General features: G+C 41.3%; 1 protein-coding gene across 3 annotated transcripts in view; it reads right to left on the bottom strand.

The window, feature by feature from the left end:
* The window catches only part of CNTN5 (contactin 5), a 1171322-nt gene that overhangs the window by 232744 nt on the left and 911541 nt on the right, over positions 1-27037 (bottom strand). For all 3 annotated transcript variants that reach the window (XM_090030265.1, XM_090030258.1, XM_090030254.1), the window contains 4 exons: positions 23748-23929; positions 8488-8624; positions 6302-6431; positions 3682-3832 (listed from right to left, as the gene is read on the bottom strand). In XM_090030265.1, coding sequence (XP_089886391.1) covers positions 3682-3832; positions 6302-6431; positions 8488-8624; positions 23748-23929 — 600 coding nt within the window. The remainder of the gene's footprint in view (positions 1-3681; positions 3833-6301; positions 6432-8487; positions 8625-23747; positions 23930-27037) is intronic.

Raw genomic sequence — 27037 nt, forward strand, 5'->3', positions numbered from 1 at the left:
GCTATTTTGGCATGGAAGACATATGCCCCTGCATGTGAGGATGTGCTTACCGTTTTTTGAGTATCTGATAGTATGGAGGAATCCAAAATGAAGCAATGTAGCCTGGAAGTGGTTAGCAGATGTCAGCAGAAATAATGTGGCAAGATGTCAAATCAAAACTAATTTTCTCAAAGAAAACTGTGAGGCTGGTCAGTTGCTGTTTACTTAGTGATTTCTTTGAGATACATTTATCAATCTCTAGTCATTTACTGTTCTATAAACAGGACTTAATCATGAGATTTCACTGAGATGTTTAGCAGTAGTTGATGAACAGTTGAGAGCAATCAGCAAAATAAGGGAATTATTCCCCCTTTTAAAAAAAGTATATGGTAGGAATTTCTCTTGTATAAGTTTCCAGAAAAGTTGCACAAAGCACAGGAAAGATTGTCCTTGTCCCCGTAAAAGTACTTCTTTTCCAACATATCAGTTATTCATGTGATGTCCTTTTTTTCTCTTCTTCAAACAGACTACCTATATTGTTTTAGGAATACTGTGTACAAAGTCAGAGGTGATTTCCTTTTAAACTGATTTTGCTTCTAGTTGTAAACAAAATGGACAGGAATAACTAAATGGATTTTGTGTAAAAATTGACTGAGAGTTAAACTGAACAGAAACCAAATCTTTCTAAAGCTAGAAAACATTCAATCAGCTCCTTTTATCTTCATGTCACTTCACGTCCCCTTCCAGGCACCATCAAAACCAAGAAGTATAAATAAGAAAAAGACTATTCCCACCCAGAACCAACAGACACCAAATAAAAAAACTCAATGTCCTAGTTAGATTTTTCCACCAGAGCTAAATTAAGGCTAGGTACAGATGTTCAAAAAGCCTGAGGCAGAAATGATGTGGTTTTCTGTATGCAGCCTAGGTTAGATTGGTAGCAAACAGTATATACATTTTCCCTTTGGCGAGGGGGGCACAGAGGCTTCCTGCACTGGATGAGGCCTGCAGGTTGGGGGCACTGTAGCTGTGAGCCACAAAAGTCTTGCAGTACCCCAGGTGCTTATGGCCCAGGTACCTGCTGGCAGTGGCCGAGCTGTGGAGGGTTGCCTGTATCTAGGCCTGGTCCTGATGGGTCTGTCCCCCTGCCCACCAGAGGCGAGTCACCACAGTGGCTTCTGCTCAGAGAGGGGTCCATGTTGGGCTCTGGGTGGAAGGGTACCTGGCTATGGCCACTGACTGGGAGACAGAGTCAGGCTCCATGGCGTTGTGCCCAAGTACAGAGGCACAGGGGTCCCTGGCTGGGTGTGCAGGAGCCAGGGTCAGGTTCTGTGGGACTGTGCTGAGTGTGGGCTCAACGTCAGGTGTGTGTGTACATCGTGGGGTGCTTTGTGATGAGGTGCAGATGTCCCCAGGTACCAGGGCTTGTGCATGGGACACCGAAGTCTCCCTTCCTCCCCCACTGCGTCTCCGTGACCAACAGATGGCCGGAGGCAGGGCTGAGGAGAGGGTCTGTGCTAGCTTGGCTCTGGGAGAACTCGGGGACTGTGGTGGCCGGGTGTTTGGCCATAGCAGTGCAGGTCGAGTTCTAGCACACCTCCCCATGAGGGGCGGGTTGCAGGGGGCCACGTAACAGGGTGGCATGCCAGAGGACCGCAATTTAACTTGAAATTATAGGGGATCTGGTAAGGAAGTTCAATTCACTGGCTTAACCTAAATCAATTAGATTTGAATACACGTCAAACCAGGTCTATCTTAGACTGGGTTCCACCAATTTTAGGCCAGTCTATGTGTGCTGACCTTGTATATGGTTACAAGTTTTGACTGATTTCCAGAGACTTGCACTGGTTTATATGTAATGTCTGTACCTGGCCTAAGTTAGAGAAAACATCAGATAAGCATCTGTACTGAATGACTGGTATTTAGAGTAGACATAAATTCCCTTAATTCAGTCATGAATAATATGCAGGCGTACATTAGGTAAGCCAGTGGGTGCAATCTTTATTGTGACGCTATTAAAATTTACAGATTGATTCTGTTACTTGCTTTTTCCCTCCCCCCCGCTCACATTTCCTCTGACTTATTAACACATTTTTCTCTAACTGGTTCCATTACACTAACAGTAATAATTGGCCTGGTTTTTCTCTCAGTTGCAGCAGTATAAATCAGGTAATTCTACTGAAGTCAGAGGGCAGAATCTGGCTACGGTTATATAATAGAAAGTATGCCTCACAACTATATTGTAGGGGCAAAGGGAAGAGGTCCCCAATGCTTTCAGAACTCTCAAATCACTAAGTATGTCTTGATACATCCTAAAAAGCTACATACTGCATTTTCAAAACATCTTGCTACTAACAAGATACTAACACTGACTTTAATAAAAGGCATTCCTGCTAGCTCTGGATTGTATTTGTCAATAGAGCCCCCCAGTTGTCAGAACACACACGTGCGCGCGCACACACACACTCACACACACACACTTAAATTAACATGGTCTGAACAAACACTATAACCTAGTAAAACAAAATTCCAGGGCACACAAAAATCTCTTGAGTTGATTACAGTAGCAATTCAACAACGAATAGCTTTGAGAGACCAGTACCAGTAGTATCTTCTACAATCAACACTCTCACTGGTGTTGATCCTCCATTACAACATGCCTATATCTATGAACTCATATTTTCAAAATCTACTATTCTGAAGTTATATCAATTAATTAATAATATTGCTTTATCCCTCCCAAAGGAACCCACATCCTACAAAATGTCGCCCCTTTTCTTTTTCAGAACAAAACAAACAGCATGAGATGATGTTGTCACAAAGATAAGATAAAGCAACATTCACTTAAGCAAAATGGCGATAATAGTTAACTAGGACAGATAAATTGTAGAGCATTCATCAGTATTATATAAAAGTACAAAAAAGTTCTTGCTTTTATCTGTCAGTCTAATACCATACAAGTCATTTTAAATGGTCCATTCATAAATTTTTACCAGAAAGAAGATTATTGTGTATTCTTAAATTCCATGTCAAGGCTGGCAAAACTACTCTAATGCACAGAAGAGCTATCTTGTGTAATGCAATTACAGTTGCCATTTGACCTGAAGCTGCTTAAACTACATTTAAAGTACAAAGCCAGACAGAATTTACTTAACCAAACACAGTCTGCTAAGCAGATGTGCCACTGTGGACAGATGTGATGTACTGTACACTTGAATCTTGTAACGTGACTGTATTGCTATTCTGTGCAATGCTTTCCAAGGTACCCTTAGGCAGTCTTCCATTGCTAACAAGCTGATAACCTTCACTTAGATCTTCTATTAGAAGTATATTAAATAAATAAATGTGATGGTCTTATGTCACCACTACAGTAAGTTCAACCTACAAATGTTGCATCTTCTGAGCCACAAGATGTGTAACACCTCCACATCATAAATGCAGCAGCTCTATAATTAAAGCAGGGGATAGAAAAACAACGCAAAAACAAAAACAAAAAAACCCCACCTTATTTTCATTTTTTAAACTACCAAAGTTTTGATCTCAGCATGTCTTAGAACATTGCTACTGTTAAGTGAATCAGCTCATCTAATACCTCTACTACATACAGATGCATATGCTCACCTATCACCTGTTGTACTTTCTGTATGAAACCACTGTATTGAAATGTAAATGCAGTAATAGTTTACTGAACATGCTTCTGACCTCTTATTCTCCCTTACTGCTTTGTCTCCTTTCTTCCAGGTGATAGTTGGTTTTGGAGAGGCTTGTGGTTTGCACTCAATGACAACTTCTTGGCCCTTGGTAACAATTATTGTTTTCTTCATTTGATTTAGTGGAAAAATGGGTGCTGAAGCTGTTAAAAAGAAAAGTTTTAGTTCTACAGAAAACAGTCAAATCCTTCTAGATCAATAAGAGAGTTCATCATCCATTTTCATTTATTTTGGTTTGGAAATTACTGTATTAAAGAGCATATGACATTTGTACAGGAGCACCATTAAAACATCATCCAAATCTAGATAGAATAAACTACAATTTAATCACTATACCAAATAGTAAGAAATCACTCTTATCAACACTGTAGGGTTATATTACTTGTGATATCCTGTGGTGCCGGAGAAAATCTACAATGAAATTAACTGTTTTTAGAGACAATGGCCCAAACTCTCAGGCTTTCTTAAATTCCACAGTGCCTCATATCTGTTAATGCTTGACTTGCCAATTTGTTTGCTTATTGTATCCCAAAAGCCAGGTATTTAAAATTGAGAATTTAATAGGAAGGATTAAAGTGTTTAAGAATTCATTCATTTTCAAAGTGTCTACAGTTTAGACTGGAAAAATCAAGTCAATTGTTTATGCCATCTTAACCAAACTGAACCAATATCAAATCTTTTTCTGAGACTCAGAAAGTCTGACTGACTCTTTTAAAGTTATTCTTCTATCATGTACCTCATATGGTTTGATACTAAGCAGGGTCATGGAAGGAGAATGGTTGGGAAAGCCTGAGAGAATATTTATGACCCATCATGAATAAAAACTATTACAAATACCCTGAATCAGCTTATTTTCTTGGATCGCCAAACCTAAAACAACTTACCCACATGCATGATTCCAGTGACTTCAGTGAAACTTCTTATAGAACTAAGTGTTTGCAGGAACAATACTGGATTTACCCAAGACACGTTTCTCCCCTCTCCCTCATTTAACCTAGGGAAAACAGCCATCATCTTGGATTCAAATATAAGGTGGCAGGGAGCAGTGGTTACTACAGCTCCAACTCCAGCCTTGAACTAGGACCCTGCAATAATTAGATTTTATATATGTAAACAATGACAAATTTATACAATTTCTATATATAAAATCTATTTATGGGGCAGTCACCTTAAATTTAGAGCCATCTTGGATTCAGGTAAATACGGTACTTTAAGTTTCTAACCTATATTTTGGTAGTGCAAGAGGGATGTTGTAGCTGCGATGGCCCAGAAATTACACAAGAGGCAAGGGCTCCCTAACAGGTATCACCCTAAGAAACTCTTGCCTAACCTATATTTTGAAATTTACAATGTTTGTATAACCAGTGACCTCTTATAGTATGAACTTTACAAGTGAATCCTACATCCATTTAGGGCTTTTTTTTGGGAAGGATTAGGAACCAAGTGAACTTTGGCTACATATTCCAACCAAAACCTTAACATTCTTTCATCCCTAATAGTTTTGTGGGGGGATTTAATAACAGCCTTCAACCACATGAAGGGTAGTTACAAAGAGGATGGAGCTAGACTGTTCTCAGTGGTGGCAGACAACAGCACAAGGAGCAATGGTCTCAAGTTGCAGCAGGAGAAGTTTAGATTTGATATTAGGAAAAACTCTCTCATTAGGAAGATAGTAAAGGACTGGAAAAGGTTACGCAGAGGGTCTGTCGAATCTCCATCCTTAGAGGTTTCTAAGACCCAGTTAGACAAAACCTTGGCTGGGATGGTATAATTAGGGATGGCCCTGCCTTGAGCAGGGGGTTGGACTAGATGACCTCTTGAGGTCCCTTCCAACCCTAACTGTCTGATTCTATGATATCACCATGTTTCTGTTCAATGCTGGAAGTGTAGTACTGATAAAAGTGTCAAGGGCCTATTATCTTGACGGTTTGTTTTATTTTGTATCTTGTAAATATGTATATCACCCATAAATATTTTCTAATAAACTCTAGTTTGGGCATTATAACTTAAAATAGGAAAGTACTAATGCTTGTGCCTTCATAAGGTGACTTTAAAGGGACTGCTAATACGTTGCAAACTAATCACATCATTAAAGACATTTCTAAAAAAGAATGGGATACAATGGTGCAGAAAAACAGATTTTAATAGTGTAATCCATGAAATGTGAGATTTCTTTTTATTGTCTTGAAATTTTCTCATGTTCTTCATAGTAAGAGGTTTTTGTTCTTAGGACTGTTTTTTTGGAAAGAAAAGAGGATTTTTCTGTGCTTTTGAACAGACCATTATCATTTCCCTCATAGATATTGTCCCAGATACAGGATTTGGCCTTGAGTAAGAAAAATTCACAAAGCATAATTAAATGAATAGCTTCAAAAAGAAAACACCGTGTTAGCAAAAGTACCCTTGGACTCCTAGGTAACCAAGGAGCCACTTACACATAAATAAAAGAAAGGGAAAAGAAAAACTCAGCCAAATTTAACTATATAGGTGTTATCCACTTCTGCTAAGGTTGGAGAGGTGGGATCTCTTTCTTTCTCATGACAGATCATACAGCCATGTAATTATCAAAGAGAAAATAGAGAACAATTCTATTCTGTTCAGACATTACTCACCTAAAATCTTCAACTCAGCACTGGCATAAATGGTTCCATATTTATTTTCTGCTAAACATTGGTACATTCCAGCATCTGAGAGATTCACACTGTGGATCATCAGTACACCATTAACCATCTCAACCCTGCTCTGTAACGGAATAAAAAAATAATTCTACAAAAGAAAACAAATGAGGTGGATTTTCTGGGTTGTTAGCTTTACAGGAAGAAATAAAACATAAATGTGGTTAAAGTATAATTTAGTGACTTATGAGAGTGAATTTTGGGGGGTTTACTATCCATGTCAAATGCGAAATATTTTGGAGTCTGAAAAATATCATAAAATATAGATTTTCCTCTGGATTACTTTATTTGATTGTAAATACTACATCCTCCAGCATGGCTTTATTCGCTTATATTTAACTGCACTTATTTGCCCTTTATAAATCGCTCAGCAAAGATGACTCTGCAAACTTGAAATAGCGTGTGAGTGTTCCAGGCAAGGAACCAAAGTTCAAGTGAAGGCTGAAGTATTTTGGGGTGGGCTCAATCTAATTCAAAATGAATCTTTTGTTTACATACCAAAACACATACAGCCTAACATTATTAGTTCTCATACATAATCTCATTGGCATCAATGGCACTATTTTCATTCAGAGCTACTCATGTGGTAAAGGGTGGAAGGTTCAAGTTGTCTTTGTCAATAATGGCAACTTATCATCTCAAAAGGCCTATTAATAGAAAATAATTGCTGCAGGTCAGAAGTGAATTGCTGCTGACAGCTGTGTAGGGAAATGTGCACTCCATGTGGTTGTATAAGGAATCACTGGAGCTGGTGCAGTACATTCTTCAGGATTGTTACTACAAACTATTAGCATTTAGTTAAAAGTGTATTAAGAAAAACAGCATCTGAAAATGTATAAGAATGAGAAAAAGAAATTCCCTTCCATTTTTTGCATTTTCAGTTTGATATTAAATTGAATTTGCAAAGTTCATATGATGATACAAATGGTTCTTCGGAAAATCTCAAGCAGGACCGAATACCCACCTCTACTTCTGTAAAAACAGAAATGGAAAAGTGAAGCCATAAATTCAATGCCTTAGGGCTTCAAAAACAAACTAACTTATATGTTTACTTTCGTATTGTTTGCATAATTGCTTGATTTTCACAGGTTGAGGCATGCACTGAAAAGAAAGGCATGCCATCTTTTATATTTATAAACTCTGCTGTGAATCCATTAATAAATGGAGACATTTATTGCCAAATTGAACAATTTTATTTTTAATCTGGCAACATATGAAGCAAATCTACAAAACATTTTTCTATTACTCCTAGTGTCTGGAGACCATACAGGAATAGAAATGTGTTGGTTAAAAATAAATAAATAAAAGGGATTAACTGGGAAGATGACTCAGCAAGAGAAATTAAAACAAAATAAAATCTAGACCATGACATTAGCAAACATTTATAATGAGAAACACTATAACCAAGAAATTACTTTAAATGTGTCAGAGCAGAACACTTTGAACTTGGAATTCCCAAATGAAACAAGTTAATGTCATTGGCCAGCTTTGTTAATCACAGGAGAGTAATTTTGATATCTGGAGATGCAAAACTAAAATGGCTACTAAGAAATAGCCCTTGTATACTTTGTAGAAGTGTGTGTTAGCACTGAGGGACTTGAGAACTATAAGTAGACCACACCATGTAATATTTAATACCTATGCAGTAGGTGATATATATCATAGGACTCTGAGTTTAAGGAACTCGTTACCAATAATTCCTTCCTGTTTTTTACACAGTGGTCACTCATAACATGCCTCTACACAGAAACATCTAGATATAACAAACCACTGAAAAAGAAAATCACAGTCTAAAATAGAAACAAACCACAATTGTTGCTTTGTTCAGCTACATATCATTAGTTTAGTAAATAGGGATAAGGTGCTTCTGACTCAGCTGTGAAGGCTCCACCTCCCGTTCTTTTGAGGTTTATCATTAGTCCTGTTAGATGGCATGTAGGTTGACATAGGATAGGAGACGGACTCATAGAAAACAGGTGCTAGAGTTCCTGGATATTTGAAATTAGCAGGAAAATAATGAAAGCACTTTTTTGAAGCACTGTCCCTTCAGCACTTTTTTCAGTTCACCTTACCTAAATTAAAGAAGAAACTACAATTGAGAGGTGCTTTAATGAGTACCGTACCTGTGTCCAAATAGGGAGTCCATTCTTCAGCCAACGATAGGTTGGCCTTGGCTTTCCAGTGGCTTTACATTCCCATCGAAGCTGATCTCCACTGTCTAACTGAGTATCATTAAGCTTCTCCATCCAATGTGGATAGGCTGTAAAAGAGTACTATGATGTGATATGGGAGCATGGACACAGTTTACAGTTCTTTAGTTGGTATTACAAACATTCAGATTTTAAGACCAGTTTCTTTTTAGTGATTGTATTAAATTGTGTGTGTGTGTGTATATATATATAAAATACTGAGTTTCAGGAAAAGTGACAGAACTAAATTTTTGACCAAAGGATGCTATAAGATTATGAACTGTGCAATGCCGTGCTTAGAAGCAAAAAGCCTTGCTCATGTAATAAAATACTGTAGACAAAAAATAACTACACTACAGTTAAGACATTAAAGTAGCATTCCAAATATTTGGTTGCCATCATATTAACTTTAACTTAAGCTAAGACCTTTAAAATATTAGTATGGAAACCAAACAGCCTGGTCTATCTGATGTATGTAGCTCTACCAGTTCAGTAGGAAACTAGGATTTACTCAACTGGAAAGGCAGGGAAGTGAGTGAACTATCTGTTCCAGTTCTTTTAAAAAGTGGCCACATGTGTACACAATCTTATTTGTGCAAGGAGTGAATGGGCTTGCTCCTAAGAATGATGCATTACCCTTGGGATACAGCAGAATTCTCCAGGAGCATAAATCACATAGTCAGAAAGGAGGAGATAGTTTTAAGGAGGAATGGACCTAAATGACTGAGGGATCATGTGAAAAAATTAGTACCTTGAATTTCATCTTGGAGACCATTAACAATAAGTAGAATGAATGGAAACACAAGCCTCTGATCACATAATCAGATCCGTATGTCTAGAAACCTAACCCAAAAAGAGCTCACTGATTTAGTAAAACTTAATGAACAGATCACAGATCAGAATGGAGGATGATGTTCTGTGGCAAGGAAGCAGCCACGGAATGTATATAATAGCCTAAAATAGTAAGACTAAAATTTTTAATTCACTTTTGCAATAAACTCAGGAAGGAGGAACTATATTTCTGGTTGAGCTGCATAGTAACCCAGAGTTAGCACAGTGAAGAATCTATTCTGGACAACAGTGAATCAATAAACTACTTAAATAAAGAGAACCTACATTAGACTGAATTTAAAAATAAATCTGTCTGGTATTTGATAAGTCTCCCATCACAGAGCTGAAAACATACGAGGGAACATGATGGGTGACTGTAGTGAGTATAAAAATTCTAGTGCATTGGTTTCAAGGGAAGTTAATAAAGTCTATATCAATCCTAAATGTGTATTATTTTGCAAAACACTGAATATAAGTGTGTTGCTCCATTGTCCCATCAGATTATTTTTAGGGATGTTATAATTAGTACATAGCTTTGCAATTTCCTGCCCACAGGCTGTGGGAGTCAAAATTGAATAATCATTGTGCAGTTATTCCTTTACAACCTCAAACATGAAAATCCCGGTGGTCTGATTGGTTGATAATAACTATCGCTATTCTAAATGACTGTCCTGTAAATATGCAAATGAATCATCTCTAAATGGCCTGTGAACTCAGAATTTTCCAGCTATTTGCATGAACAAATCTGAGGGGTTTTTCCCCCTTTAAAGAAAAGTACAAGCATGAACAAGAGAAAAGTGGCCTAGGTGAGAATATAGTATGAATTAAGTTAAATAAAACCGATGAAAGAAATCTAGAAAGTAAATAGAAAATAATTTGCACCCATTTCTTTTTTGCCTTCTACCTCTGTCAGTTGGTCCTTCTTAGTCATGTATAATCACCTTTGACCTTCCTCGCTGCTGGTGAGCAAGACTCCTGTCCCCATAATGAATGTCACAATTTTTGTTTAAATTGTGTTTACCCTGTAGAATTCTAGCCTCTGGCTGAGTTTGTTTTTTTAAACACACTGGGAATAGATCCTAATCTTACTTACATTACTATAAATCAGGGGCAAAGTAGACATAACTCCAGTATTTTTCCTATATTATAGTTGTATCTAATTAATTATATAAAAAAACAAGAAAAACACATCTTAAATATAAGCAAGAAGTACAACAAACTATATAAGGATAGAGCCAGGTGGCATCTGGCAATGAGCATGATCATAGCAGAGATATGAGTAAAAGAAGTGTGAAGCTACTGTTTTCTTATTAAATACCCCTTAGGGAAACTATGCCACCGATTCAGTGATCTGTACACATGCACTTTAATGTGCATTAGCCTATTTTAATGCACATTAAAGCATCCCTTAAAAGTGCTATTTAACTAATGTACAATAAATAGGCTAATGAAAATTAAGCATCATTTAAAAACTGTGCTTTTTAGTTAATGTACATTAAAACAAGCTAATGTGCATTTTCCTAGTACCTCACAATGGAGGGCATCTATACATGTGCTCTGGGGTTGGAGGGGGTCATTTTAATTACAGCAGCTGCAACAGCTATATTTAAAATGCCTGCAGCGTCATGTGCATTCAGAGTCCGACACTTCAAAATGGCAGTGGGGACATTTGACCTAAAGCTCATCCAAGTGATCCTGCCACCCTTTAGAAGCGTGGGGGTATTAGATTTAAACTAGTGCATGAATGCACATGTAGACTGAAAAACAGAAAACTGAAGTGACTTTTTCAACAGATAGTGAAACAGTCCTATGCTACTCTGCGAGCAAGAGGAAGGTGCAGAGTAGGATAGGACCTCTGCAGGACAATCAGGTCAGTTGGTGGTTGACGCAGGCAAAAAGGCAGAGCTCTTCAATGAGTTCTTCGCTACAGTATTCCTTATACTGACCAAGACAATCCCCCCATCTTAAGTACAGACAGATGTCCAAAAGGCACCAGACCACCAAAGGTTAGTGTTGACTTAGTTAAAGAGCACTTGGAAGGGCTGGATGGTTATAAGTCAGCCGGCCCTGATGACCTCAATACACGGATCCTGAAGGAATAGTCCAGTGTCACTGCTGAGCCACTGGCATGGCTGTTTGAACTCTCATGGTGCTCTGGACAGGTCCCTGAGGACTGGAAAAGGCCAGCATGGTCCCCATTTTTAAGAAGGGGAGAAGGGAGGAGCCAGGTAACCTCAGGCCAGTCAGTCTTACCTCTATCCCTGGGAAAATACTAGAAAAAATCATCAAAGAGCATATTTGTGAAAGCCTAGGAGGGGAAACGATGCTGAAAGGAAGTGAGCATGGATTCATCACAGATAGATCCTGCCTGACAAACCTTGTAGCCTTTTATGACCAGGTCATACACTGCCTTGACACAGGCCGATGTCATTTACCTGGATTTTAGGAAGGCCTTCGACACAGTTTTGCATCCCATTCTTATAGGGAAGCTAACGGGCTGTGGAGTGGATGCCTACACAGTCAGGTGGGTGGCTAACTGGCTTAGGGACCGTACCCAGAGAGTGGTGATTGACAGGTCATTCTCGGCCTGGAAGGAGGTGGGCAGTGGGATCCCACAGGGTTTGGTCCTTGGGCCGGTATTATTTAATATCTTCATCAGCAATTTGGATGAGGGTGTGGTGAGCACCCTCTCCAAGTTTGCAGATGATACCAAATTATGGGGCAAAGTGAATACACCAGAGGGCAGGGAGCAGTTACAGGCTGACCTGGATAGATAGATCAATGGGCGGAATGTACCAGGATGCAATTCAACAAAGATAAATGTAAGGTACTCCACCTGGGAGGGAGGAATCCCCAGCACATCTACAGGGTGGGGGATGTCCTCCTCAGCAGCTCAGAGGCTGAGAGAGATCTTGGAGTCATAGTTGCATCCAAGATGAACATGAGCCGGCAGTATAACAAGGCCATCAACAAAGCCAATCGCACCTTGTCGTGTATTAACAGATGCATGACCAACAGATTGAGGGAAGTGATGCTCTCCCCTCTATGTGGCATTGGTCAGGCCACATTTGGGTGCCGCACTTCAAGAGGGATATGGAGAATCTGGAGAGGTTTCAGAGGAGGACTACTTGCATGATTAGTGGTCTCCGTGAAAGACCCTACCAGGAGAGGTTGAGAGATCTGGATCTCTTCAGCCTATACAAAAGATAGCTGAGGGGTTACCTTGTAGCCACCTATAAATTTATCAGGGGAGGACAACAGGGAATTGGGGATGCGCTGTTTACCAGAGAGCCCCAGGGAGTGACTTGGAATAATGGGTGCAAATTAGTGGAGAGTAGATTTAGGTTAGACATTAGGAAGAAATCTTTTACAATAAGGGTGGCCAGAGTCTGGAATGGGTTTCCAGGACAGGTGGTCCTGTCACCTAAAGTGGAGGTCTTCAAGAAGAGGCTTAACATTCACCTGGCTGGGGTCGTCTGACCTTGGTCCTCTCTTCTACCAGGGGGAGGGGGTCAGACACGATGATCCATTAGGTCCCTTCCGACTCTATAATCTAACCAAAGGGAAGAGCTAGACCAGGAATTCTTAAGTCAGCTCATGGAGGTAGTGAAGTCAAAGGATGTGGTCGTCATGGGGGACCCGAACTTTCCAGACATCTGCTGGGAAGAGCAGTCAGCCAGGTCTGACCGCTCACATAGGTTCTTAGCCAGAATGCAGGACCTCCATCTAACCCAGGAGGTGCACAGCCTTACCAGGGGAGACACCTTGTTGGACCTGGTGCTGGCCACGGGTGACGACCTGGTGAGGGGGCTGCGGGTGTTCGACCACCTGGGCAACAGTGATCATCGCCTGCTGGAATTCACCATCCAGTTTAAGGTGGCAAAGGCCTACAGCAAGGCAGCAGCCCTAGATTTCAGAAGGGCGGACTTCAATGAGCTAAGAAGAATAGTCGGGGAAGCACTGAGGTCCCGGAGGGAAGGGGAGCCAGGTGTCCAAGGAGTGGTCACTCCTCAAGGAGACGATCCTCCAAGCCCAAAAGGAGGTACTCCCAACACGGATCAAAGGGAGCAGGAGGGCACACAAGCCCCCATAGCTCACCAAAAGCATCTGGGAATGTCTCCTAGCAAAAAGGGAGGCGTACACCCAAAGGAAGGGAGGGGCCATCACCAGGCAGGGCTATACTGCAGTTGCTCGGGGATGCAGGGGGCAGTCAGGAAGGCCACAGCGGAGATGGAACTGGGACTACCTTCCCAGATCAAGGACAACAAGAAGTCCTTTTTTAAATACATAGGGGGCAAAAAGAAGGTTCCGGGTAATGTTGGGCATGTTCAGGACACGTTAGGAAATGTGGTCATCACATCAGATGACAAAGTCAACATATTTAATGATTTCTTTGCCTCCATTTTCCTAAGCAGGGATCAGAACAGTCACCCCCCCTCTGCGCCCCCCTTAGATCCCAGGGGAGGCGCACCTAGGCCAACGGTTAGTGAGGAACTAGTTTGGGAACTTCTGGAAGTACTGGATGTATTCAAATCAGCTGGTCCAGACGATCTCCACCCTAGAGTACTGAGGGAATTGGCTAAGGTCATTGTGGGACCCCCTGGCATGGCTTTACGAGCACTCGTGCCAGAGGACTGGAAGAGGGCCAATATAGTTCCCATCTTCAAAAAGGGGAGGAAGGAGGACCCGGGAAACTATAGGCCAGTTAGTCTTACCTTGATACTGGGCAAGCTTTTTGAGAAAATTATTCTGGCGCATATCTACGCGGGGCCAGCAGGGGCAATTATGCTTAGGGGCAACCAACATGGGTGTATTAGCGGCAGGTCCTGTCAGACCAACCTGGTGGCCTTCTATGACCAGATCACCAAATCCTTAGATGCAGGGGTAGCAGTGGACATAGTCTTCCTGGACTTTTGGAAGGCCTTTGACACTGTCTCTCACCCCATTCTCTTTAAGAAACTGGGGGACTGTGGTGTTGACACCCCCACAGTCAATTGGGTCACCAACTGGCTGGAGGGCCACACCCAGAGAGTGGTGGTGGATGGGTCATTTTCGACTTGGAGGGATGTGGGCAGTGGGGTCCCCCAGGGCTCGGTCCTCGGGCCCGCACTGTTCACCATCTTCATTAGTGACTTGGTCGAGGGGGTAAAAAGCACCCTGTTCAAATTTGCTGATGACACTGAGATGTGGGGGGATGTGGGCACGCTAGAAGGGAGGAATAGGATGCAATCAGACCTAGACAGGTTACAAGGGTGGGCGGATAAGAATAGGATGGGATTCAACACCGACAAGTGCAAAGTGATGCACCCGAGGAGGAACAACTGGCACCGTACCTACAGGTTGGGGGACTCTGTTCTTGTCAGCTGAGAGGCAGAAAAGGATCTTGGAGTCATCATTGACTCCAAGATGAACATGGGCCGGCAGTGTGGGGATGCAGTCAGGAAGGCCAACCGTACCTTGTCATGCATCCACAGATTTATCTCAAGCAGGTCCAAGGAGGTGATACTTCCCCTCTGCGGCACTGGTCAGGCCGCAGCTGGAGTACTGCGTCCAGTTCTGGGTGCCGCACTTCAAGAGGGATGTGGACAACATGGAGAGGGTCCAGAGGAGGCCACTGTCATGATCAGGGGGCAGCAGGGCAGGCCCGATGAGGAGAGGCTACGGGACCTGAACCTGTTCAGCCTCCACAAGAGAAGGCTGAGAGGGGATCTAGTGGCCTGTTGCAAACTAGTCAGAGGGAACCAGCAGGCACTGGGGAAGTCCCTGTTCCCCCGAGCACTACCAGGAGTGACCAGGAATAATGGTCACAAGCTGGAAGAGGGTAGATTTAGGCTAGATATCAGGTAGTGCTACTTCACGGTCAGGGCGGCTAGGATCTTGTTTGACCCCAGTACTCCTTCCTGCTATGGCAGGTGTTGGACTCAATCATCTGCTCAGGTCCCTTGGGACCCTACCAACTATGGAACTATGAATGTATGAATCAGTGGCTAACTACTGCTTCCAATTCCCTTTCTTCTATCTTTACATGATGTGGCTAATAAAATAATTGAGGCCTGTTTTTCAAGCTTATACACCCAGATGAACATGAGTCATCAATGTGATGAAATGAAGCTAACTGCACTTTATCATGCATTAACAGGTGTATGACAAACAGGTCCAGGGAGATGATATTTCCCCTCTATGTGGCATTGGTCAGGCTGCAGTTGGAGTACTACATCCAGTTTTGGGCACCACACTTCAAGAGGAATGAAGCTAACCTCGAGAGGGTTCAGAGGAGGGTCACTCATATGGTTAGGGCCTGCAGGCAAAGCCCTACGAGGAGAGATTGAGGGCCCTGAGTCTTTTCAGCCTCTGCAAAAGAAGGCTGAGAGGTGATGTTGTGGCCACCTACAAATTCATTGTGGGGAGGGGGGCAGCAAGGAATAGGAGATGCTCCGTTTACCAGGGTACCCCTTGGAGTAACTAGGAACAATGGCCACAAACTGACAGAAAGCAGACTTAGGTTAGACATCTGGAAGAAGTTCTTTATAGTAAGAGCTGCCATAATCTGAAATGGGCTTCTAAGGGAAGTGGTGGTCTCCCCTACCTTGGGGGTTCTTTAAGAGGAGACTAGACATGCACCTGGTTGGGGTCGTCTGACCCCAGCACTCTTTCCTGCCCAGGGCAGGGGTTCAGACTTGATGATCTGCTAAGGTCCCTTCTGACCCAGACATCATATACCCTGCCTATTCCCAATAAGTTCAGACAGAAGTGTGAGTCAGCTTAGCTTGGGCTGGATCACAGTATTTGTTTGGAAGAGGGTCAAGATACAAGATAGGGACAGGGACAAGAACATATGGATGCTTCAGGCAAAAACGAAGAGAGCAAAATCTACTGGAGACTCAACACAAAAACATGCTTGCTACCCTCTGTGTGTTTTTTTTTCTAGGGGTTTAGGTTAACCGAGTTTAATTTTCTTCTTCCCACCCTCCTCCTATTCCCATTTGATTCTTGTCTTATCTAATATTGACATCCAGATGTACCATGATTGTCCTGCCCCCATATAAAATCATGCAAGGTAGCTCCTCTGCCTCCCCAGGGCTCCCTTCTCGTTAGCACCAGTTCCTTGGTCTCTTCACTCAGGAAATAACATTTTTCTTCCAAAATCTCAATTCTAAATGCCCCAGTTGTACTTAACAAGCAATACATACTTGGCTTAAAATTTTCCCTCAGCTTCAAGCTAGGGATGGGTTTGGCAGGCTTTCTTCCTATGAGTAGAGGGGGAAGGGTATGACAGAGGTTCAAACACACATCCAGGGAGGACCAAAAGGTAAGTACACTTTATCATGCACCCTGCACCTTTGGGTACATGTGGATGTTGGTTGGGGCTCATTAACCATGTTGAATAGCAACAGCCCCAACCATGAAACTATGCTTAGGAGTCAATGCAGAGGCACAGTGGGTCCACAGGTTATAGGAGGTCTCAGCGTGAATACCAGAAGGCAACCACAGCCTGACTGATAGCCACATTTTTACTGAGGCAAATGTAAGTTGCAGGCTGTCAGAGCCCAATTTAGGTAGATAAACAGGTTGTGGCAGGCCAGTTTCTCTATATGCACAATGAAATATCACCAGTGATCCACATTCAGACTCAGCCCATGGATAAACACTTTCCCACTTACATTTTCTTTCATTATTCCTTTATCCCTCCAACACTCTAGCACTCATTCCTCTACCTCTCACCTCTCTATTCAGTCCCTCTGTTTCAGAATTATTCACAATCGTCACTGCCATTCTTTCACTCCCATTTTTAATTTTTCCTTTAATTTTTCCACTGTTTCTTTCTGTTTCTCCATTTCACGGACTCTTAAATTATTTCACAGACAGCAGAGGTAGAACAGCAAAATAATGAAAGAGAAGGGGTGAAGAGGAGATAAAGAGTTCTGGAAAAGAATGAAAGGGATGGGACAAGAAGACTCAAGCACTTCTAATACTAAATAATGATAAAATGAGGACAAAAAAATAAAAAGGAACAGAATAAACATTACAGTTCATTCCTCCTCATCTTCCACATCACATTCAGTGTGAGAACATGTTTTTATTTTTAATAATTTATTATCCAGATTTCACATATCCCAACTTCTATTTGTGAACCAGACTGAGCCTGAATAAAAGTCACTGTAAATTACAAGTCGACCAGATGACTTTGGGGGAATAACAGTTCTCAAAATGGACTTCTGACAAATATATTTAGTGTGCTATGGATATCTCAGTTTTATCAAAATTAAATTTTAAATGGTTTTGTCACTTCCACAGCTGAAATTCAGCCAAACACCGAGATACTACAACAATCATTTCCAAAGTGTCAGCTGCATCAGACAATCGTGGTACATCTGGATGTCAGTGTTAGATAAGACAAGAATCAAATGAGGTGCTGATTGCATTGAACCAGAAAAGCAAACTCAGCGTCCTGGGCTTGTCCCAATGTACCCGGTGGTGAAACAGATCAGATGCAATTGACAATAATGAGTAACAGCGTAACATTAAAATAGACAGCAAGTGAGTTCCTGGGGACATATGTAAATCAGTGTGACCCTCACCAAGAGAGCCAGTGCTACAACCAGGTCTGAAGCTGTATAAGGAATCTTTTGTAAGTAAGGATGACTTGCAAAAGAGCTCTGACCTCTAGATAACATCTTCTCTCACAAAAAATATGAGTGTCTAACATGGGATATTTTATTCTAGCAGAAGTCATTCAAATTAGGGAAGCAGCAAATGCTTTTTTAAATGAAGTTTTAAAATCTCCCCATAAAAGTCTGAGCAGTAAAGGAAACGGACTTGTGCAGTAAAGCTCAGTTAAAGTTTTCCTGCTAAACCCCAAGACTACAAACCATCTCTGAAAATAGATGTCAAGGTTTGCAGATCAATGAAACTCCTTCTGTCCCAGAATCAGGCTGTTGTGAATGATGTCACATGCTCTACAGGCCAGAAGGGGCCACTTCCTGACCCCTGTCCTGACCTACAAAAGGTACACTAATATAGGATGCTTACAGCTTGACTTCAGTGCTCTGTGCTCCTTTCCATTCCAGACACCTGGTAGTCTGCTGACCTCAGACAACCAGTCTGAGCTTCCACCATATTCACACAGAGAGGTGAAATTGTGCTATACATTTCTTTTCTTACATCCCATTTTCTTCCATGACTGTTGACTTGTAAAATCTGGTAATCCACGGTGGATTCCCCTAAGTTAACCTAAAGTGGTTGTTCTAATGTAACTGCACAGGTTACAAGTTAACACCACCTGTTCTGGCTCCATAAAGGCTGTGATTGAAAAATGGCCTTTTGACAACCATAAAAATATAATAGCATATGAGTGAAGATTTACATTTAGAGAGAGGTTTGTGATAATGTACAGTTTGGGTAAGCAACATGGAAATGTTTTGTCAGACATGGCTTTCAAATATCTTCAGGGATTCCACAAAGAAGATGGAGAACATCTTTTTTCTCTCACTGCAGACAGTGGGATGTGTAGCAATGGCTTGAAATTACAGCAAAGTAGATTTAGATTGGATATTGGGGGGTGGAAATCTTCATTTTTTGAAGACCGAGGCAGTGGAATAGATTGCCTAGGGATAGGGAAGTTGTAGAACCTCACTGAAGGTTTTCAAGAAGAGGTGGGATAAGCATTGGTCAAGGACAATCTAGGAGTAGCTATTCCTGGAGTACCCCATAAAGAGTAACAGTTAGAAGCCTAGGAGACCGTCATACCTGCATCCTATGGAGAACATGAGAAAAGCTCTGCAGCTCAAAGGAATCTGAAGAGGATGAAGCTTAACAGCAGAAGAATGAAGCAGACCACAACCAATAACTTGTTTATGGAAGAAAATTAAAATAGATGGAATAAATAGAGGGGAGGGATAAGATGACAAAAACCAGAGTTCTGTCTCCCCAGTTACGACATGTGATGGGCAAAGTTGTGTTTGCAGTTTCCAGGTTGCAATGCAGAAGAGAGGGTGCTTGGTTTTGGTGATTACAATATGGGCCTGGGATGGTATTTCCTCTCCTGTTGCTACAGCAGTGTGCTTTTGTCGTGTACTGACCTGTAGTAACAGGAGTGTCATCTGTGTAACAGTGCCACTGGATTGTGAAGGGTAAAGCAGAGAGGAAGCCCAGAAAACCCAGATCCAGGGAGTTCCCAACCATAGCTCCCAAACTACCTTGGGAACTGGCAAAAAATTGCCTCTAGCCAACAGGAGAGGAAATTGGAGGGGCTATAAAAAGCCCACAGAAATGAGAAATAGGGGACAGTGAGTTAAACTACAGCTCCCAGACTGCTTTGAGGGCTAGCAAGAGGGGAAATGGGAAAGAGGAGCTGCAACATGGGATTAATTTGCCTGTAGCCAAAATGGTTAGAGCACGGGATAGGCCTTGTTCCCTGGTATGCTCCAAGCACAGGTGACTGGTAAGCAGTGCATGGGGGTGCATGTGCCCCCCCTGAAGGGGCCAGTGCCCCCCGCGACGGCCAACACTGATGCTGTTGGTAGGGCTGGTGCCCTCCCTGACAGGGCCACTGCTGTCAGTGGCTTCTGCGGCTGCCCCCCCAGATTGAGGAGGCACTAGTCAGTCATGCCTCCAAGCACAACTGAAAAAGGCCCCAGGTAGATTGTGGAGGGGCCTGGTTTGAGTGCAGCTGGGAAAAGGATTGACTTTCCCACAAAGGAGACCTCAGCAGGACCCAGCTGAATAGCACTGAAAAGGCTGCAGAAGTCAGTGCAGTCAATGTGACAATGAGTCTTTGGAAGTCCTTGTGCCATCTGGGACAGCTTGGGCTATGCACAAAGTGAAGACACTAACTCTGGAGGGTCCTTGTGAAACTCTTTGGAATAGGGGTTTAAAATTGCATTGTTTAAAGGGGTAATTGTGTTATCAGGTTTCTATGCTGGGCTACAGCTTAATATTTGGATACTTATGTGTATAAATAATTGTGCTTACTTGTACTTTCTTGTAAAACTGAGATGATGTTGAGGGAAACTGAGTTACCATTGCCACACACCTGCCACACATTGCCACCACTCCCTTGTGAGAGGAGTTACACTTGCAAATCAAGGGAAGTGATTCTTTTGCTTTACTCAGCACTCGTAAGACTTTACTTGGAGTACTGTATTCAGTTTTGAGTCCCGCACTTCAAGAAGGATGTTTGGAGAGAGTCCATTGCAGAGCAACAAAAATGAGTAAGGGCCTGGTGGCAACACTTATGAGGAAAGTCTGAAATGGTTATTTAATCTGGAGAAGAGAAAACTGAGGGGGTATTTGATAATAGTTATCAAATACCTGAAGAGGATGGAGAGAGGCTTTTTCTGTGGCTGTAGGGAAGATGACTAGGAGCAATGGTCTTAAGCTGCAGCAGGGGAAATTTAGGTTTGCTATTTGGAGAATTTGTTTTATCAGGAGGGTGGTCAAGCATTAGAACTGGCTACCTAGAGAAATTCTAAAAATGCAATCATTGGAAGTTTTCCAGAGCAGGTTAGATGCATTTGGCTGGGATGGTTTAGTCAAGAATGATCCTGCCTTGAGATGGACCTTGTGAACCTTATGATCCTTCCAGCCCTACTTACCTATGATCCTACAGGTGTCAGGTGTCTTTGACTGATATGTGATGAGGCTCCTGCTGGGACTAAAACTCCAGCATTTTCTTGTTCGGGGGTCATGCACTGCTCAGGGAAGACCAACTTTGCCACATTTGGAAACAGGAAGGACTTTTAACATACAGTCCAATCAGCATGAAGTATATGGTCTGATTTAGATGGGGATGATCCTGCCTTGAGAAAGAGGTTGGATTGGATGACCTCTTGAGGCTCCTTACAGGTGTACTTTTGTACATTTCTATGATAAAAAAAACCCCAAAACTTTCCTGACCTTTGGGTACAGCATCTTGGATTCTGTCTGTGTGTTTTCATCTCTTTATTTTTAAAGAAGGTAGATAGTGATAATTCTTTCCTAAAGTGCTTTGACATATGTTAAAGACACAATCTAGGAGCAAGCTTGTTTGAGGACCAGAATGTATCTTACAACTCCTCTGTAATATACTAGACAATGTGAGTCCCTTTAAGAAGTACTAAGGAGAAAGATCAATGAGACTTAAAAACTTGGATATAAACAGAGACAGTTGATAGTAAGAAACTATAATAGTTGGAAACATTTTGTACTGTTGTTACTTGAAATGGCCAGAATGGTTCCCAGAATGGTTGACATGTCTTTCCAGTAAGAGTGTTAGGATTAGAGTGCAGTGAGGGCATTGCGGATGACACCCAGTCAGAGCCATGCTAGTCACTGAATTTGAGAGAGAGGTCATCTCTTCCCAGAACCTCTGTGTAGACTGAAAGCCACCAGATTGCCCTTGGTTCTGATTGAAAGAGAATTGAATTAAGAAAAGAAACGGGAAGACTGCTCCACTGCAATCTTAACATTCACCCGTTAAAGGCCTGTAATGTTGTCATAAAGGCATGCACAAACTGGAGGGGACAGCAAACATGATTAGGGAACTGGAAGGATTGAACTGCAAGGAAAATGAGCTAAGTACATGGTGATAAACTATAAACAACTAAAGGGTACTAATACCAAGACACAATTCTTATTGTGATTATTCAGTGGAGTAATAACTAGGAGTAACAGAATGAAATTGCAAAAAGGGAAAGTAAAGATGAACATCAGGGAAAAAAACTTCCTTTTTATAGGAATCTTTAAGCAATAGTTGCCAAGGGAAGTGAATGAAACACCGATGGTTGTATTTCAGGTAAGTCCTCACCAGTGCTGAATACAGCAGAAGATTTACTTCCCTTCAGTTGCAATAGATACTCCAAATAATACAGGATTATGTTGCTGGCTCATTTTCCAACAAGAGCACACTCTTGGCTTATAGTCTACAGTAAGGCTTATGGTCCTTCTCTACAGTACTGTCTTAACCTATGTTGATTTAATATATTAAAAATAAGTATATATTAATGGGAGACTGGGTATATGCATTTATATACAAAGTATTGCAAAATAAATGATCTAATTGATGGGTAAACATTCAAATTATGCAGTTTTCTGATATCATTATTTGCTTCCATCCCTTAAAGATATTTACAATATGAGGTATAAGCTCCTGATATTAATATAGATCTAAGTTATTTTTTAGGTCTTATTAGGATAGGTTCATTTTAGAGCCACAGCCTAAATTTTCAAATGCGATAACTAATATTTCTAATAAATAAACTTCAATTTCTAATAAAAGGACCTGATTTTCAAAGGTCATATATGCTTATCACAGTATGAAAATCAGACTGATTTGTAGGTCCTCAAGCTGGATCCCCAAAAACTGAAAATCACGACTGAAAATGTAAGCAGTTTTCTGCTTATGAGTCCAGTACAGTTGGACTGAAGATAACTTAGATCAGGGGTTTCAATTCACTTTGTGCCCCAGACTGGATCTGAACAGCTCCTTGTGGGCTGGATCCAACCAGGGCGCAAGGCACCTGTGGCAGCAGCTCCAGCTCCAGCTCAGGGCACGTGGTGATAGTGGTGGCAGCTCCAATTCTGCCAAAGCTGGAACTGCCGTTACTGCCATATCCCCTGTGCTGCAGCAGCAGTTTTAGTTCCAGCCTGAGACCCAGGGCATGCGGTGGGTACAGCATGGGGCAGAGGCACGGCCAGTGGCTGAGGGGGCAGGACTGCAGCAGCGGTGATGGGCAAAGCTGGGAGAGGGTGACTGGGCCTGCATCAGCCATTGCTTACCCTTCATCTGCCAAGTACAATACCCACCAGAGTTCAAGGGCCCTGGATTCTGTGGCAGGCCACTCCTCCTGGTCATGCCCCCACTGGCCTTCTGGTGGCCTGCCAGTAGAACAGTGGGCTGGAAAGAGTGACCCTAGGCTAAATCTTGACATGCCCGACTTAGATTAACAAGCAGGAGGATGAAAAATTTCAAGACATTTCTAAAATAGGTTCTGACACTCGTATAATGCTTAGAAGAGCGTGATGTGGGGTTAAAATTCTATTGGTAGAATACTTTTAAGAGAAGGTAAAAAAAAGTGAACATTTAAATATATACATTAGAAAAAGACAATTCAATTAATCTTAGGCAAAAATGGCAAAACTAAAGCAAAACAAATCAGTACATCCCAATTCCTATTTTTATGATTTTTTGAGGAAAATTCTGATGAAAGTTTTAGTTTGCTCAACTCACATTCAGTATTTAATAGTTATTTACTTTAATGGTGTGCTAATATTAAATGCATTTTAATTGAAGAAACAATTACTTGATTATTTTGCTCCTACTATTTTCACATGTACCTGCAGGCTTCTGCATGGAGAAGCTGTTTTCTTTGTTGTATGGCACTTACTGTACACTTGTAGCTGTCCTCTGAAGACATTTCTTCCACGTGAGTTTTCAGCTTTACATTCATACATCCCTGCATCATCTAGCTGCACGTTAGGTATTTCAAGCACAGCTTGGGATTTTCTCAGACGGGCTTTGCTTGGATTATGACCATTAACTTTCCTCCATGAGATTGTTGGAACAGGGCTGAAATATTTAGTAAAAGTACTGTTAGCACTATTGAGAATATAGATTCCGTTATCTGGTAACTTAAGTACTTAATAGCCTAAGTGGCAATAAAATGTAATCACAATTAAGGCCCATGTACCGCTTGATATACTTCTCTTTCCATAGGGAATCTCTATTAAGCAATGCAACTATATGGGAAACATCCTTGTTTTCCACAAAGGAAGTTAAGTTTTAATTTATATTAATTAACTCATTCAAAATGTACTCTGTGGGGATTAATCTACACTGTTAGCTTTACTGTTGAAGGCCTTGAGCCCCTTCTTTTCATACTCAAAAGGAAATCGCATCACTAATGCCTAGATGAACTCTGTAAGTACAATCATTGTCCCAGCTTCCCAGGATCTCACGTTCAAGAATAGTGCTCCCGTACATCAGGGCCTCAAATATTTAGGATATGTCTATTCATAAATGTAGATGAGATAGATTTAATAATGCTGCAATTCAGGCAAATTATGTCTCAGTCTTTTTAAAGGATTTATATATAAGGTGACTATTTTTAAAAAGGGGACATTGTGGGGTCAATATTTTTATTTCCAAGAGTTGCAAAATAGTTATTGCAAAATAAACTTAAATTGGTTATCACTATTGCTAAAGTATGACCCATTTATGTTTATTAAAATCAAAGTTTTTTAAGTTTCCTAGGGTGCATCTACATGTGCACCCCAAATGTGCAGTAACCTCTGCTACCATACAGTCCCAGCGGCACATGGGTTGTTTCTGACCTTACTGCACAGTAGGTATCACAGTTCCTGCTCACCAAAGCTGTGTCAATGTAGTGACGAGCTATGCTGGCATACAGTGAGCTATGTTGGCATACAGTGAGCTATGTCACTAGGCATTAGTGATGCGATTTCCTTTTGAGTAGATGTGCCCCTAGTGTTTTGAATATCAGTTAAAATGTCATTTGGAACATCATTGGAAAAAAATTGGATCATCTCATTTGACTCATACAGGATCTGTTGGGAATCTATTACACAAGGTTCTCAAATGGGATGAAATGGTTCTCAATGTGAATAAGTGATCAGTAAAGCTAACCGCACTCTAACATTCATTAGCATTAACATGCATCATGAACAGGTCTAGGGAGGTGATACTTCGCCTCTGTGCAGCACTGGTAAGACTGCAAGTGGAGTACTGCATTCAGATTTGGGTGCCACAGTTCAAGACGGATGTTGATAACCTTCAGAGGGTCCAGAGGAGGAGGGCTACTCAGATGGTTAGGGGCTTGCAAGTAAGGTCCTACAAGAAGAGATTGAGGGACCTGGATCTCTTGAGTCTCCACAAGAGAAGGCTGAGAAGGGATCTAGGCCATTTACAAATTTGTCAGGGTGGGACAGCAAGAAATAGGAGACACTCAGTTTACCAGGACACCCCTTGGAGTTACTAGAATCAACAGGCACAAACTAACTGAGAGCAGATTTAAATTAGACATCAGGAAGAACTTTATGGTAAGAGTTACCAGAATCTGGAATGGGCTTCCAAGGGAGGTGGTGCTCTCCCCTACTTTGGGGGTCTTTAAGAGGAAACTGAACAAGCACATGGCTGGGGTCACCTGACTCCAGCACTCTTTCCTGCCTAGGGCAGGGGGTCGGACTTGATGATCTACTAAGGCCCCTTCCAACCCTAAATATCTATGAAATCTATGAAAATGAATTTAGATTATAATACTGCTGAAACTTGTAGGAATTTGGATTAGTATACAAAAATCATAACATAGACCTTCCTTTAAAACCATACACATTCAGGTAGTACCTCACATAGAATTTAAAGCTAGAATGAGTCAATAGATCAGTCTAATCTCTTACATATTATGTGCTATTAAATTTCACACAGATGCCCCACTCTTAAAACCATTAGCTTAGCTAATGTTTACATAAAGTATAACCAGTGTTTAGCTAATGTATGTCATCCAGAAAGGCATCTAGAATTGATGAGCAGACATCAAAGGATGGATAATTCATCATTTCACTTGACTGTTTGGTAAAATGATGTTTAAATTGTAATTTTAATTTATTTGGATTCAGCTTCCAGCTACCGGTTCTTGCAATGCTCTTCCTCTCTGTCATTTAATAGCCACTATTTTCTCCCTGTAAAGGTATTTAACTAACTGGATCAACACCTCTCAACACTCTCTGTGGCATTCTGCACAAATTGAACTCTTTACTGTAGCCCGTGAATCATTTTTGCAACTCTTATCTTCTTCCTCCCCAAATTTTTAATACTTCAAAAAAAATACAAATGGGACACAGTACACTATTATGCACCTCACCAATTCCAAAGTAAAATCACTCCCTGACTACTACTCAGTGCTCCCCCCTATTTATGCATCCTCAGATCTCATAAGTCCCCTTTTTTTGTCACAGAATCTTACTGGTAGCTCAGGTTCAGTTCTTTCTTCTTTTTTTTGTTCACTTGGACACCACTCTTCTTTCCAAGCACTAAATAGAAATGTTAGCTTTTATTCTTAACACTTCAAAAATCTATTAGTACTCTCTACACGGGATGCTGGCTATACAATTGTTATTGCACAATCCTTTAGTACTTGTATAAACATGTACTAAAGGACTGTGCAGTAACCAGAGTTACTGTGCAGTAGCATCGCCAAATGGCTTTGTTGATCGTTCTGTTGTGGGATGTAGTTATTGTGGGAGTGGGCCATTCCTGGATCTTACACCTGCACCTCCAGAAATATAATAGATCACATTCAATGCACCAGATGCCCTGATGGATTTCTTGCAGAAGGTCCTGAGCTTACTGTGATTGCAATTCTATTAGAAGGCAGGGTAGATTCTATTACCATTGAAGCTGATGGCAAAGCACCCTTTGACTTCAGTGTTTTGGTTTAAATGAATAAAGCTGAGGAGTGGAATTTTTCTTAACATATCTTGCAGAGAAACAATGAAGAAGCCATAAAGCATGAATGTTATATCACCCAGTAGGTAAGAAATTACTGTGCAAGTCAATGTACCAAAAAAATCTATAAATGCAATTGACTTTATTTTTAATTTGGTTTAATTGCATGCTGCTTCAAGTAAGTGCTTTCAGTATGGAAAATATGGAAGTAAC

The sequence above is a fragment of the Crocodylus siamensis genome, chromosome 1 (genome assembly GCF_052110815.1).
Source record: "Crocodylus siamensis isolate JL-2025a chromosome 1, ASM5211081v1, whole genome shotgun sequence".
Taxonomy (NCBI): domain Eukaryota; kingdom Metazoa; phylum Chordata; order Crocodylia; family Crocodylidae; genus Crocodylus; species Crocodylus siamensis.